Source organism: Opisthocomus hoazin, chromosome 10 (genome assembly GCF_030867145.1).
Source record: "Opisthocomus hoazin isolate bOpiHoa1 chromosome 10, bOpiHoa1.hap1, whole genome shotgun sequence".
NCBI classification, from domain to species: Eukaryota; Metazoa; Chordata; class Aves; order Opisthocomiformes; family Opisthocomidae; genus Opisthocomus; species Opisthocomus hoazin.
In genome coordinates, this window is record NC_134423.1 from 26,409,808 (window position 1) to 26,424,850 (window position 15,043).

At 43.3% G+C, this 15,043-nt stretch overlaps 1 protein-coding gene across 2 annotated transcripts in view; it reads left to right on the forward strand.

The window, feature by feature from the left end:
• MCTP2 (multiple C2 and transmembrane domain containing 2) overlaps positions 1-15,043 on the forward strand; it is a 105,945-nt gene that overhangs the window by 7,960 nt on the left and 82,942 nt on the right. Inside the window, exons 4-7 of one of the 2 annotated variants that reach the window (XM_075431833.1) lie at positions 10,344-10,486; positions 11,281-11,357; positions 12,516-12,627; positions 14,633-14,668. In XM_075431833.1, the coding sequence (XP_075287948.1) occupies positions 10,344-10,486; positions 11,281-11,357; positions 12,516-12,627; positions 14,633-14,668 (368 nt within the window). Of the gene's footprint in view, positions 1-10,343; positions 10,487-11,280; positions 11,358-12,515; positions 12,628-14,632; positions 14,669-15,043 lie in introns of those variants that run through there. The other variant, XM_075431832.1, reaches the window with a different exon arrangement.

Sequence of the window (15,043 nt, forward strand, 5' to 3'; positions counted from 1 at the left end):
AAAAAACGTGATTTTAATGGGTCTCTGTTGCTTTCTGGCAAATGACCACTCATTTAGTAGATGAAGTATGTGAGGTGGTGCATCGTTCGATAAAATTCCTGCTTGTTTTGCACAGACACTGGGACGGGGGAAAATAGTGACTTAATGATTATTTTTCAATCACCATCATGTTGCAGTGCTGCCTCCTTAAAAGAAAACATGCTGCTGATGCCCTGATGCACATCTTCATGGCTCTCTGCTGTTGTACCGGTTACTTAGAGTCTTTGCGTGACGCTCGGGCCTGACCTGCAACCACTGTGTGTTTTGCAATGCGCTTTTAAAAGCGGGAAGTTGTCAGTTTTGCTCATCATTCCAACATGAGAAAACCTCAGAGAAACCTTGTGGGTCAGGAACACGCGACTTCCCTCTTCTCTCCCCACCACGACGCCGGATACAGCCGCTGCGCTGGGTTATACTGGCCTGATCCGAATAATCCGAATACAGGAACAAGCTGTCCGCAGCCGGCGTGTCCTCCGAGCCTGACTGCTGCTTGGGTGGAGGCCAAGTCGTCCTCCTTCACGTTTTGGGAACAGCAAACCTCTAGAGCTAACCAAGCGACGCTGCCTGCTTTCAGTCCCTCTTCCCCACGGTTTTCTGTACGCGGCGAGGTGCTGGAGCTCCCCAGTGGGTAACGCTGAGCTGCTGGTCCCTGTGTTTTATGGGGGGGTTGGAGTCTGAAACCTCTTCTGGTCAGCCTTGTGCGAGCCGCGGCAAAAACGCTCCGGTTAGGCAGGAGTGGTGGCAGAGCGTTGGCATTGGTAGGTAGGAGTAGCAATGTCCTGCTTTTATTCAGATAAAGTGGCCATGCCGAGCGGTAGCTCCTTCACTGGTCGTTGATGGAGAGTAACTCCAAATACTAAGTAACTCCAAATACTGAGTAACTCCAAATCCTGTGCAGAGTATGCTATACATTGCAGAGCGTCAGCGTTGGTAGGTAGGAGTAGCGATGTCCTGCTTTTACTCAAATAAAGTGGTCATACTGAGCGGTAGCTGCTTCACTGGTTGTTGATGGAGAGTAACTCCAAATACTGAGTAACTAACTCCAAATCCTGAGTAACTCCAAATCCTGTGTGGAGTATGCTATACATTCAACGGCAAAAAGTCCGCATGAAAACTACAGGTGGAGTGAAGAGTGTATGCTGGCATCTTTAGCCTAAATCGGGTTTAACGTAAGGTGGGTAAATTCCCTGAATTTTAATATTCCGTCGTGATGTCGGCGATTTCTCTGAACCAAGGCCCCCGGCAGGCAGCGAACCCATCAGTTCACGTTGTCGGGGGGGGGGGGTTCTGCACCCACCCAAAGCTACAGCCCGTGGCGCTGAGGCCCCGTGTCCCGCGGGGGCTTTTCCCCTCCATTTTACCTTTCCCGGCCGCTTTCCGAGTCGCTCGCGCCGCGGGTGGCTGCCGCCCCCTGCTGGCGGCTCCCGGTGCTGCCGGGCGGCTCCGGCCCCGGGACCGAAGGTTCGGGGCCGGGCGACGGCTGCGGTCGCATCGGTCGCTTCGCAGTGTGGGAAGTGATGAACGAGACGTGCTTGGAAGTCTCTTGTACTGGCGTTCAGTCTCTGTTTCTGCTTCTGTTATGTCCCCGTGTAATAGTATTTGCGTATGCAGAGACATAGATACATTTTAATCTAAGGTGCGTGACAGAGGAGAAATGTTTCTGGCATTGGAACAGCTTTTGCTGGAAACTCCTGGTTCTACTTGGCAAATTCGCAGGGGTCTCCCTGAATTTTCTTGTTATATGTGTAGCAGTTATTAAATAGGAATTAATTACACTTGGCTGAGTAAAGGCAAGCAGTGGTTCTGCTGATAACTGCAGGCTGTAAGGCCAACACGTGACTTTACTTGTTCCCAGCTTTCCAGGTGTTTTTCCAGACTTTTTGACTTGTATGTGCTGCTTGTTCCAGGATATGTTCCCTTTGGGGTGATTTAAATTCCTCCTTCCCTTTACCAGATTTTTATTACTCTGGGGTTTTTTTCCCTTTGTGATATTATCCCTGCTAACATCTACTCTTTCCTATTTTTCTCTTTGCCTTTTGCCTCTTGCGTTTTTTTTTTGTCTGTCTTTTGTGTCTCTCCAGTCCTGGACTTTCTGTAGCTCCTCTCTTCGTACCTGCTCTCTGTAGAGAGGTGCAGTGCATCAGCCCAGGAGTCTGCCTCAGCTGCGTGTGCGCCTGGTTGCTTCCTGTGAAGTGCGTAAGCAGTGCAGGAAAAAAATATCAGAATTGCAGCATTTCCTTCTCCTTTTTTTTCCTTTTTTCTTGGAAGTGGAAGGGAAAGAGAAAGCCTCCATCCAGCAACACCCACTATATGTACCTCAGTACTGAAAAATCGCTCTCCGGGTCAAAATTGCAGTGTCCTGTCTTGGGGATGCAGGATGAGCAAAGTGTTACCTGCTTGGAGTCTGATTTACTTTCTTCTCACTGCTTCTTGGGATACAGCTGAACTCAGTCATATCATAGAATAATAGAATGGTAAGGGTTGGAAGGGACCTGAAAGATAATTTAGTTCCAACCCCCCTGCCATGAGCAGGGACACCTTCCACCAGCCCAGGTTGCTCAGAACTCCATCCAGCCTGGCCTTGAACACTCCCAGGGAGGGGACAGCCACAGCTTCTCTGGGCGACCTGTTCCAGTGCCTCACCACCCTCATGGTGAAGAATTTCTTCCTAATATCTAATCTAAATCTGCCCTCTTTCAGTTTAGAACTGTTCCACCTTGTCCTATCACTACACACCCTTGTGAAAAGTCCCTCTCCACCCTTCCTGTCGGCCCCTTCAGGTACTGGAAGGCTGCTCTAAGGTCACCCTGGAGACTTCTCTTCTCCAGGCTGAACAGCCCCAACTCTGTTAATCTGCCCTCTGATCATCTTGGTGGCCCTCCTCTGGACCCACTCCAGCACATTCGAAACTCTCTAAGCGGATGCTGAGGTTTGGTTTTCTGTGTACTGTTTGTAGTGTCACTGTTACCAGATGAAGTGATGTATCTCGGTGATGGCGAGGAGTTTGTGATCTGTGTACTTTCAATACTCTGAGTAGTAAGAAAGTCGAAATGTATTTTATTAATTAAATATCTGTAGAGCACTGGTAGTTCTGCAGAAAAGAGAGATAATTGCTCTATATCTTATTTGGCTGAAAAAAAAATTAAGCACCCCGATTCACCAGTGCTCTCAGTGTTGCCATTTTGTTGCACCCTTAGTGGTTTTGTGGCCTCGTTGAGCCTTTTTCTGCGAAGCTCGCAACTTCCAGTTCCACATGCTTTGAACTGGGAGGGGCTGGAGCCCGTTTCTACTTGCTGGTTTGCTTTCACAGGGCAGAGTGATGCCAGTCTAATGAAATCTGGAATGTCCTGCTCCCTTATGGCTCTGAGGTGCTCCGACTGTGCCCGTTGCTGCCTGCACGAGTCTCCTTTGCACAACGGTGACGCTGTGACACCCGGCAGCAGCTCAGTGCCACAGCTGCAGGACAGCGTGACCTTCCAAGAGCTGACAAACCCAGCTCTACCGCTGCAAGAACAAACAGAAACTGGGGTTTGAGTGCCTGTAAGGGTTAGAACCCCCTCCTGTCTCCAAATCCTGTATTTTTAGAGTTTGAGTGTATGTTTTCATCTGTTAAATGATGCGGTTACAAGAAATGTGTTTCTTGGGTGTGATGTCAGCTGGTGGGTGGCTGTGGTTGCTCTCTCTTCACCCCCTGTGTTCCTCCAGCCTGAATTTTCTGTGTGTCTCTTTTCCACTTGGCCTTGTGTTTTCTAGTTTTTTTACAGGGTTTTGTGCCCCATCTATTTCTTTTCTTTCAGGTTTCCCTTGTTGCTTGCTGTTGCTGCACTTTGGCTTTGCTTTCATTTCTTTCCTCTTGTTGTACAGCTGAACATGCAAAAGGAGCGGGCTGGGTTGCAGGAGTGCAGAAAGTGCTGTCACCTTCCTGGGTGCATCCCCCCTCCTGTGCACACATCCAGAGCACATCGTCGCCTGCTCTCGCATCCACCACTGCTGCCAGGGGTCCCGGTGGGCTCCTGGAGCTGGCAGAGACGCCGTGCTGCACGCACAGCCCCTAACAGCAGCGCAAACTGTGCCAAAGCTCTGTCTCCAAAGGGCAGAATAACGTGAAAGAGGACAGAATAACGTGTCCTTTTAACTTCAAGCACTCATGAACCGGTGGTAGCCTACCACTCGTAGCTGGGGGCTGTCCACTGCCTGGGTCTGCGCTGGTAGCCGGGTGCTGGAGGAAGGGATGTGCTTGTGCTGCACCGGGCGTTTGCCGGCTTAGAGCAAGTCCATTGTTTGGAAAGCAAATGCTCAGAGCAATTAGGCTGAATTGCTCCCTGAAAACACGCTGATTAATTTAGACTTTCTGTGTTTTCACGGTATCTGCAATTAGATCATTAGTCCTTCAGATTTATTAATTATTGAGATGTATTAGGCAACTTTTCACACTTCTTTTTGAAAGGCGTAATCATGGCTAATTTACGACTGCGAAGAATTTGAATGAATGATGCTGGGTACTTATTTTGATGTTTTCTGGATCCCGTGTAGCTCTGCGTACAAGGGCTTGTGCTGCGAGCGTTTGGCTGTGCCAAGTCCGCTTTCTGGGCGTGCAACGCGTGCGGCTGAAACTGCCCTTGCACACAGCGATCCCTGGGAGCAGCCCTCCTGGACTGGCCGTGGGAAATGAGTGTGCAGAGATAGATAGGAACCTCGGGAAAATAGATTGAGTTCAAACAAAAGCAATTAATCCATTATATGCATAGCCACCTTTGGTAAATTAATGTTAAATTAAGAAATATGGGTATGGCAGCACAGGAAGAGAATATGTAGGGCCTGGAGAATACCCTATGACTCTTCTTTTGTAGGTAAATGTGATTTAGATAACGGGTTTCTTAAACCGTTTACGCTCCATCCCTCAGAGCTGGCTACTGGGGGGCAGCTGCCTGCATTCACAGCCCACACTGCATTTTTCTGGGACCCCCATAACAAGATTTTATTAGGCCAAAGGCTGAGAATACAGAAAGATGCAGCTATTTACACCAGAGGTTCTCAGCGCTGGCTAGTAACGTAGCAGGGGCTTCTGCCATGTCCTCGTGCCCTCCTGTGCCTGCATACCTGAGCCCCGGCGGGGAATACAACGTTCAGTTGGACTGCTGGAGTTTTGGTAGGGTCTTGGGTTTTTTTTCTTGGTTTGTTTATTTTAGTTTGTTGTTTCAAAACGTTATTTCTGAAATGTCTTGCACAGAATATCCTCCATCTGCTTCTTGCATTCTATTAATGTTCGGTTCAGGCTTTATTTCCCCCTCTTTTCTCCATCCGCCGGGGGTTTGTATGCATTCTTCACACTTCTCTGGTGTTTTTGGTTTATTGGTTTCTGTTGCGGTGGGTTTTTTTGGTTTGTGGGGCTTTTTTTTTTTTTACTTGTTTGCTGGTTCATTTTCCCTTGGAACCTATTGGTGATGCTGGTTTCCAAGCAATGTTTCACTTCCATCTGGCCACGTAAAACTAGCTGGGCACAAAACTTTCAAAATTACCTGAATTTCCTGCCAGCAGAATACGTTTTTTTCTGATTTCGCAGTTAAGCCTTGATCTCAGCTATTTCACTAGAAGAATATAGTGGTTTTCAACTTCAAATGAAAAGTGTGTGTTCTATTTTAAAATGTCTTTTATTCCTTGTTGTAAATAACGCCAGTGATTCTATTTCTAGGAAGATTTTAAGGATTTATTCTTTACATGCATATAATATAAATCCTTAATTTCCTTCTTCAGATTAAAATTTAGGTTTTCAACCAAAACGTAAGATGGTCTAGGTTATATTGCACACTGTTCTTTGATTCCCACCCTCCAGGATTTTAAGGCGACTTGGTGGTAATTTTTATTTATTTATGTAAGGAGACTTGTTTCATATGCTATGTTTCCAGTAAGTTTACTCCTGTAAAAGAGTGTGTGGCTTGAAATTATATCGGGTCTTCTGGTTTTGGGGTGGTGTTTTTTTGGGTTTTTTTTTTCCGAATTATGAAGCAGTGTGTATGAGTATGAGCCACAGTTGGTGTGGTACAGCGCTCGGTAGCTGCTAGAGGGCAGCAGTATCCGTTTAAAAACACCATTAACAGTTTCTTGGGCTGCTAAACCCTGTCCTGCTGCTGTGTCCCAGCAACTTTTGCCCACTGTAGCTTGCTCGGATTTTAGCTGATGTTTGGTTTGCCTCCACTCGTTGCTTTTTAGTGTTAGTGGAAGAAAATAGAAGTAAAATAGATATTATGCAAATAAATTCAAGGGAGCATCACTGTTGAGATGCGTGTTCTTTATCTAATGGGAAAGCAGGTCCAGCTGATGGAGTGATTTTTTTAGAGGCTGTCCTTTCTTTTTATTCTTACTGGGTTTGTATTAGGCTGAGAATCAGATAATCCTGTTCGGTTTATATATTTTATCCATTTTACGGGTGGGAACCGTCTTGTCATTGCATAACATTTTAAATAACCTCAGAGCATCACATCTTGCTTTTCCCACCAGAAAAGTGTTTTTCTTGGGCTAAATTCTCAACTGATTTCAAGAATAATCAGTCTCCTCGCATTACCCCGTTGACACGTGGCTACAGCTGATGTGACTGAGGTGAACACGTTCAGACATTGCATTGCAGAATGGCTTGGGTGCACGTGCTTAAAAGTTGACTGTGTTGCCTTCACTAGAAAATGGCTGCTGAAAAGCTGTATTTTTTTTTTTTTTTAAATGGCCTGGCTTCTTAAGAAAATTATTGGGTGCATGTCATGTCTAAATGAAAATTTTAAGAGATACCCTTTTTCAGACCTCTAAAATCACTAGGATCTTTTTTGAAAAGTTATGTTCTTTTGGCTAGATTGTAGATCATCTCTAATAAACAGCTTTTAATAGATGCAGATGTCTTTTCAGTCTTGAGTCCAGAAGCCTTCTAGCCTTGAATTCAAATGCAGTGAATATTTTTCAGTCTATGCTGTTCATATATCAGGTGAGGCTTGTCCACCTGGCTTATTTCTCATTCCCTGTCTCCTTTTTAATCTGTTTTGATGACCTGGATGCAATCTGAGGCATTTTAAAGAAGAACAGAAGTGGGAGTGCTGATCCAGGGAGCTACAGGAGCTTCATCAGCATCCCAGGAGCAACCTGGGGGAAGCCTTGAAGGCCTCGTGGGGCACATTCAGCCCCATCGTTTCTCTCCTGGCCAGCCAGGTCCACCTGACCAAGCACCGCCGAGCCCCGGCTCCCTCCGCGGAGATGGAGGTCCATCTGTTTGCCATCACGGAGGTGTCAGCCCGTCATCTGTACGATCCCGCGCTGCTGGCCCTTCTCCCCGGCCTGCCTAGTTGAGATGTTACCCCTCTGACAGCCAGACAGGCGAGCGCCGCCGACACCCGTGCCCCTCCGCAATTATTTTCCCTAACAATTAACGCCGGCACTAACTTGACACCTTTTCCTTGTTTGGCTTTTGTAAACCATCATCCCTTTTTCTATTAATTCCCGGCATTAATATTTTCTTTCGCGCAAGTGCCGCCGTTCACCCGTGAAACAGTTTGAACATTATGTAGCTGTCAAGATAGCGAGGGATTACCCGGCGTGCCTTGCCGGGGTAAGTGACACCACTGAGGCCCCGGGTTGAGATGTTTATTTTGAGAGTAAGCTGACAAGCATGAAGACCTGATCCCAGAGTGGCAATCTTATTTAATTAAAGGCCTCTTTTTATTATAGCTTTTCTCCCCCTCGCTGTTTTTTATAGATATATATTTATATATATATTTTATATAAAAATACATACATTCCCTTTATATAAATATATATATTCCTTTTATATATGTACATATATTTTTATGCATATATACACATTTCTAAATGTATGTAGATATATAAATATATATATATAAAGAATGTGTTCCTTTATATGAGAATGATTGCTGAAGGCTGACTCACGTGAGCAGTGCTGGGCAAACCTTCCTCCTCTTTTATTTTCCTTTACTGTATAACAACCTGGAAAGCTTTCAGAACAATAATGTAATTGGGATGCTTACTTAGCTATAGTCTTCTCACTTGCCATCCTTGGAAAAAAGGCTTGGAGTTTTATACCTGCAGATATTGGAATTGCTGGCTGTTGACTTTCTCTGTCTCCTCTTTCTCTCTTTCTTTTCAGGTTTTGCCCTTGCTCATGGGTTGTCTGTGCCAAAAGCACAGGAGTTATGGCTGTAGACCACCTGCCTCCATCACCCTCTTCATGCTTTCCTTTCATCAGTTGCTTTCCTTGTCTAGGCCAGTTGCTATTTCATGTACAGAATAGGTTGTGGACATTATTATTGCTATTATTGTTATTTTTAATAATGCGGCTTGCCCCTGCTTATCCTATGAATAAAAGCCAGTTGTGGATTTGGTTTTTTTTTTTCTTTTTAAAGGAGCTGGAAGAAACTAACACCAAAGAGCTCAGGGCTGTTATTTCTTAACTTCTGCGTTCTCTGAGGGCTGCTGCCTGTGTTGTGGGGCTGTGATTTATCTGTGTGTTCCCACTCTTTGTGGAAAGGGTGCTGGTTTTAAGCTGTGCATTTTATATGAGAGTATAATCATAGTTCTGAGAAGTATTCTAGGGAAAGGTCTAGTCCTAACCCACTGAAGACAATGAGAAGCTGCCCTCTGACTTCCCTGGCTTTGGATCAGGCCCTTATTATTCTCTCTTGGAGGAGAAGGAAAAGAAACTTCTTTTTAAGTTTGCAGCATTTTTCACAAAGAGGGGTTGATTTTAAAAATTACTGTTTAGGAAAAGGATTAGCTGCAGGTAGTGTTTGAAAACCAATTGATATTTTCCTCCTGTGAATGAAACACCCTTTATGTGCAGAATTGGCCAGGGCTCTACTACTCTTTCCCTTTTGAAATGAAAACAGAGTAAAAATTTTCTGCAATTCTTAATAAGAAGTCTGTATGTCCCAGGAGCACAGTTCTTTATAGTACTATGTAATTCCAAATAGATGCAAACACGTAGCCATTTTTTTCTTGAGCCGGAGTCTGTCTTCGCATTACACTGATCAGAGCTTTGGGTGGTTAAATATGGATTTTTCACATCCTCACTCTTTCATCAAACTACTGACAAGACTGAGTATTGGTCTGATACTGGGTTGTCCTGAACTGCCACGCGTTTGTCGGCCGGTATCTCGGTGGGGACCAGGGGGGACAGGCTCAGGTTAGTTCTGAATGTGTGAAGCCTGGTGTAGGAGTCAGCCTTTCCCTGCCCGCAGCCCACACCAGCGCATTAGCTGTTATTCTTCTAATGAAACTGAACTGTTAAAATGGAAGTTTAATTCCAAATAAAAAGTATAATACAGACAATATTGAGTATGACAGATAAACGGCACCTGGGATCAGTTAATTGTATATGCTGCTACAGCTCTGGTTTATTCTTTCCCTTATTTACAGCTTGTGAGGTTTTGTTGCAAAGTCTCTGTGCACCACGAAAGCAGCCACCTAGTAAACCCTTCGTGTACTTTGTTCCGCCTTTTGTACGGTGTCCTGTGTGGTGACTGGTGTTTGTACAGGCACCGCTGATTTAATAACAATAATAAAAAGTTGATTCTCTCTTCTCTTCTCCTTTGACAGCTGCAAGTCTTTCTATTGCTGCCGAGTGGCACGAGCCTCACGCTCTGTCCATGGACATCTGCTCCATAAAAATATGGGACATTATTGCCATGGCAAATTGTGCCACTTGGATTAAAAAATGTGTTACCTGAATATTGCCTGTTGTCTTTACGGAGTCTGTTCTGCATGTGGTTTTTATCCTGATCTGGTGAACAATGTCAGCATTTTTTCACTGAAACTTCAAATTTGTTTTTAAGTGAATTGGCAGGCGATACCAGTGAGGAAATCGTGACGGGTATTTTAGCTATTGTTACTGGTTTCCTTGGAGCTCCTGTCCAAACTACGACGCTTTTGAGTTTTGGCTTTTTATATATTCATGGTCACAGGATCCCATTTTCTCTTTTCCACTGTTTGTGTTGTTAGTTGGCCTGTAAATCGTCCTTCATCCCTGCTTCCGTTTGCTCTTTTCCCAAATTAAAATGTTAACTAAATTACTAAAGAATAATTAGCAGAAATTTTGTTGCCTGCTTTAAAACAGCTTTCTGGTTCTGTTCAATAGATTTCCTGTATGAACTGGAAGTTTTTATATAGGTAATTAGATATATGCGTCTGTGTATAAAATAAGTAATTGCTATTTATTGCAGTTATTTATTGTTTTATGAAAATATAATTTAAGATTGTGGGGTTATGTGGAGGCAATGCAAATTTTTTTTTTTTTTAATTGATTATCACAGGTACAAGTGACCCGTATGTGAAATTTAAATTGAATGGGAAAACTTTATACAAAAGTAAGGTAGTCTACAAGAACCTCAACCCGGTTTGGGATGAGACTGTTGTGCTGCCCGTACAGACCCTCGATCAAAAACTCTGGATCAAGGCAAGTTTTGGTTTTAGATTTCTGCAAGGTGGATAAATATTTTTTTAAGCAATTATTTTCTACTTTAAAAATGTATTGTTTTTTATTTGCTGTAGCGGTGTAACATAAAAAACGATCCGGTTTAAGAGTTTCAGCAATTTCAAATTAAAATGCACATATGTCTCTTCCAGATTTTACCCGCCTGTTTTGCTTTCCGTCTGCAAAAATCCAAGCTGAAATAAAACTCCTTGACTGGATGTGTTTAAAGCTGTGGAGCTAAATTCTGCTCGCTCTTACTGTGCTTGTGCAAACTCGGTGAAACCAACTGTGGTTTCATAAGCACGTTTTAAGAGTGTAATTTGGCTGGGTTGAACAGAATTATTACCTGAGATGCAGCCGTGACAAGTAGCAAAGCCTTTTCTCATTATGAGTAACGTTACAGTTACCAGAACTGCAAGCTACCAGTTGCGAGCACTAATTGCTAAAACATCTGTAGCCAGAAGTACCTGATTTTTGTGCAGCGTTTCAGCATGCCATCGCGCAGACCATAAAGGAGCAGGCACAATCCGTAGCAGCACACGTGTCTATGTTTACATAATATTAAGAAGATACTTCCAAAATGCTGTTCAAATATTTAGTTAAAAATACAAATTAAAGCAGGGAGATGGAAAATTATCCTTGAATTATATCTAAGCTTTGATCTTTCAAATACAAAATTGAACTGAAAGGGCTTAAAATATGTGTTCTTTTATTGGCTGGGATAAAACTGGCTTATGATGTGAAAATTATAAATATTTATTTTATTTTGCTACCAGGTGTACGATCGAGATTTAACGTCTTCAGACTTCATGGGTTCAGCATTTGTAGCACTCGCTGAACTTGAACTCAATAGGTAATACATTTATTTAATTAAAGGTTGTTAATGCAGCTTAAATGAGAAACATAGGAAAATAGTGAAACGTTTTTGCTCTATTCATGAAAACTTACTTTGATAGAAGGGTGAGGAGCACATTTTAAAAGAAAAGGCTTGAGGTAGATCCTGTGCACGCATGTTTTTATCTGGCGTTACATACTGGATTCAAACCCAGCCTGGATGGAGCCCAGTTCAGCAGAAGGCGCCCTTTCCTTTTCATGTCTAGGAATAAGAACAGGAGTTTCTGTGTGCAGCACTGTTGAGGGAGACCTACACCAGAATAATTTATGGAGGTGGTAGAAGAGAGGGAGGAGAGGGCTGAGACCCCTTCCTAGCCCCACGCAGCGCAGGGTGCCTTTTTCTCTGTGCTCTGGGCTGGGGAGCGGTTGCCTGGCCGGCTGCGAGCGCCCCGTTTCCAGCCTCCCCCCGCAGCCGTCCGTCCCCGCGGCAGCTCATCTGGCCCTGATTTAGTGCGGAGGCAAGCCCTGCGCCTTTTGTCTGCTGCTGCTGGGGCTCAAAGCGGAGCTGGAAGCCAGGAATTCAAGTTTTGGTTCTCTCTTTTATACTCCCTCGCTGTGCAACTGTTTTTCTGCAGAAAATGTGTTTTCTGCGGCTATATTATAGTTCCAGTGGCTGTTGTATCTGAATTTCTAGAAGCATTAATGAATTTATCTGTGAGATAGTGCCACCAGGTAAATGCCAGCATTCCCGTTTTCAGAGAGGGAACTGAGTCATGGAGGGAGATTAAACGCAGGCGGGGGGTAAGGCAGAACATGGGTCTTGTGAGTCGAATCCCAGCCATGAATGTTAGAAAATTTACTTGGATGAATTTCTCTGTCGCTCCTCTTCCCTGTGAAGTGGAGGTAGTAGTAACTTAATTCAGTGTGCATTTGCATGTGGAGAGTTATGAGTATTAAGTAATGCTATATAGATGCTAGGCTGCATTATTAAAAGGGTGGTGTGTTTTGTCAGAACTGAGGAGGAGCCCTCCAGATTTCTCGTTTTAACATTTAAACTCAATATTGAGAATTTCAGACAAGAAGAAGCTGAAATTTGCACAGCTCAGCGTGACCTTTAATAATGAACTGGAGTTAACTGGAGTCAATAAATGCACTTTTTTTGTTGTTTTGCTTGTAGAACTACTGAACAGATTTTAAAACTGGAAGATCCCAACAGTTTAGAAGATGACATGGGAGTGATCGTATTAAACTTGAGTCTAGCAGTCAAGCAAGGAGAATTCAAGAGAAATGTAAGTGGCTTAGGAAATCAAATTTGTAGCTGGAATGTGTGTGTGTGGGGGGAAGAGCTGGCATAATCTGATTTACTGGGAAATGCCACCTTTATCCTCTGAGACTCAATATTGAAATCAAGATAGATCATGACTTTAAAAAAAGCCACATATTTATATCTGGGTAAAAGTTGCTTTGGCGTCAGTAGCTGGATGGTTCCGTCTCGCAGCTGTGACGCGCGCTGTGGCGGGGCTCTCCGTGTATCGGGGGTGTGGTGTCCGTCACCGCAACGGGCAGGTTGCTGCAGTGCAGCTGTGAACCATACCTGCTCCGATTGCTATTCCACAGCGTATGATTTCCTGATGTCCACTTAGGAAGACACTTAAACAGTTTTAAAAAAATAAATAAGTAAATTCTTTTTTTTTTTTTTTTTCCCCCTGACAATGAAAAAATATATCCACGGGAAATCTAAAAGCAGGGATTTGATGTTAAGACTTAAACTGCACTAATTCTGTGGAGCAGCACGCTGGCTGAGAGGAAGAAATTGCTTGTAAAAACCCGAAATTTGCCACTGACAGTTTCTTGACTGAGTTCAACTGAACTAGGCTCCTGATGCTGAAATATGGTGCATTTAGTGATGCCAGAAACCCAGAAGAACCTGGGAAGAGACTGGGAGCACCACAACAGAAGCTGATAGTTTTTAAATTTCAGGGCCTGCACGTGGTTTTTTGCTTTTGTTTTTATCTTTGAACATTCCTACCAGTGTTTTACACAGAGCGTGAAGCATAGCTGTGTTGGTGAACTCATCGTGCTCCTGGCCAGCAAGGGATGGGGGAAAGTCAAGATCAGGCATTTACTTGGACTGGCTTGAAAACCACAGCTAATTTTAAAATATGTGTAATACATATGTAAAGAGAAAATATTCCTACAGGTCTTCTATATAGTCTAGGACAAAAGTTGCTGTTTACAGCACGTTATTGAATTATAGGTATGGAATTCCAGTCTGAATGGGGTTATTTATGGAAACACAAATGTTTTAAGGGGTTGGAAAGCAAAATAAGAAAATGCTTATGTGGGATGCCTGCCGTTCGTTATTTATTTTTCACATAGTTGCCTTTTTTTGAGAATTGTAAAATCTCAATATTAAGGTAATTGTAGAGTTATTTTTACCTCAGTATGTGATTATTTAAAAGCTTAATGACAACATCTAAAACACTGTTCTCATATTTATATATCTATATTATGATATGCCTTTGATCTGGGATGTGAATTCCCCCTCTGACTTGTACAAGAGTGTGGTTGGCACACACATTGCTGGGTTGCAGGAAGGAGGGAAGCAAAGACATAAAGTTTCTTTAGCAACAAAGCAGTTTAGCCAAAAGAACCTCAGGAATTCTTCTGGGATTTTTAGGAAGACATGAGCTAAACTGGACCTAGCCAGTGAGACAGAAAATACATTGTTTTAGAGTAGCAGCTTTTGGTACTCTTGGGTGCTTAGTTAACATTCAGAGTGCGGATGATAGAAGAGTTGGTGCACGCTGTAATTTTTTTTAAAGACGATGTTTTAAGCCCTCATATTTCAAATGCAAATTGCTCAGCCATTTCCAGTGGAATCAGAATAGTGAAATGGCTCTGTCCACATTAGCACTTAGCAGCAAGACGATTTTTTTTTTTTTCCCCTTTTCAAATTAGCTTACTGTAGAACCAGATGGCACCAAAAGTAGAAGCCGTGTTTCTTACTAATGGCTTTGGGTCCCTCCACTTTTTATTCTTGATTTCTTTTTCTTAATTTCCTCTGGTTTTTTTTGGTGCAGTGCAGGTATTCTGAGTTTGTTGATGATTATGTTCCATGAGGGAGGGGAGGTAGATGAGTACAGTAGCAGATCCAACCCCCTACTTATGATTAAGCTTTTCTAACACATTTGACAAGCTGCTGCTTGAATTATATTACTAAATACTTTCTTTACTTCTCTTTTTCCTCTTTCTGGGTTCTCTGATGCAATGGTGGGGACTCATGAATAATAGAGATGGTCGAGTCGGAAGAAGCGAAATTCATCCAAGGTAATCCATATTTTTTTCTCTTCAAAAAAGAAGTCCCCTTGCAAAATCTTTGTGCCCTTCTCTGAAGCAGAAAGTGTAAAAATAAGAAAACTCTGAACACAACCTGTCTAAATGTGGTGGCATATTTTTTTGCCTTTTTGCTTTTTTTTTTTAATGTGATGAGAAATTGCTGCTATTTTCTTATTGTAGGTCCTGTTGTAGCATCTAGTGGCAAGTGACAGTAGGACCCCACTCAGCAAAGAGCTGTAGGAAGAGAGAAACTGTCCATGCTAAGGAAGGGGGTGTAAATACAACCAAATAAAGCATCTGTGGGAGATCTGAGTTGCTTAAGGATACCTGAAAGGTGGCCTGTAGTCGGTACTGGAGTTGGACATG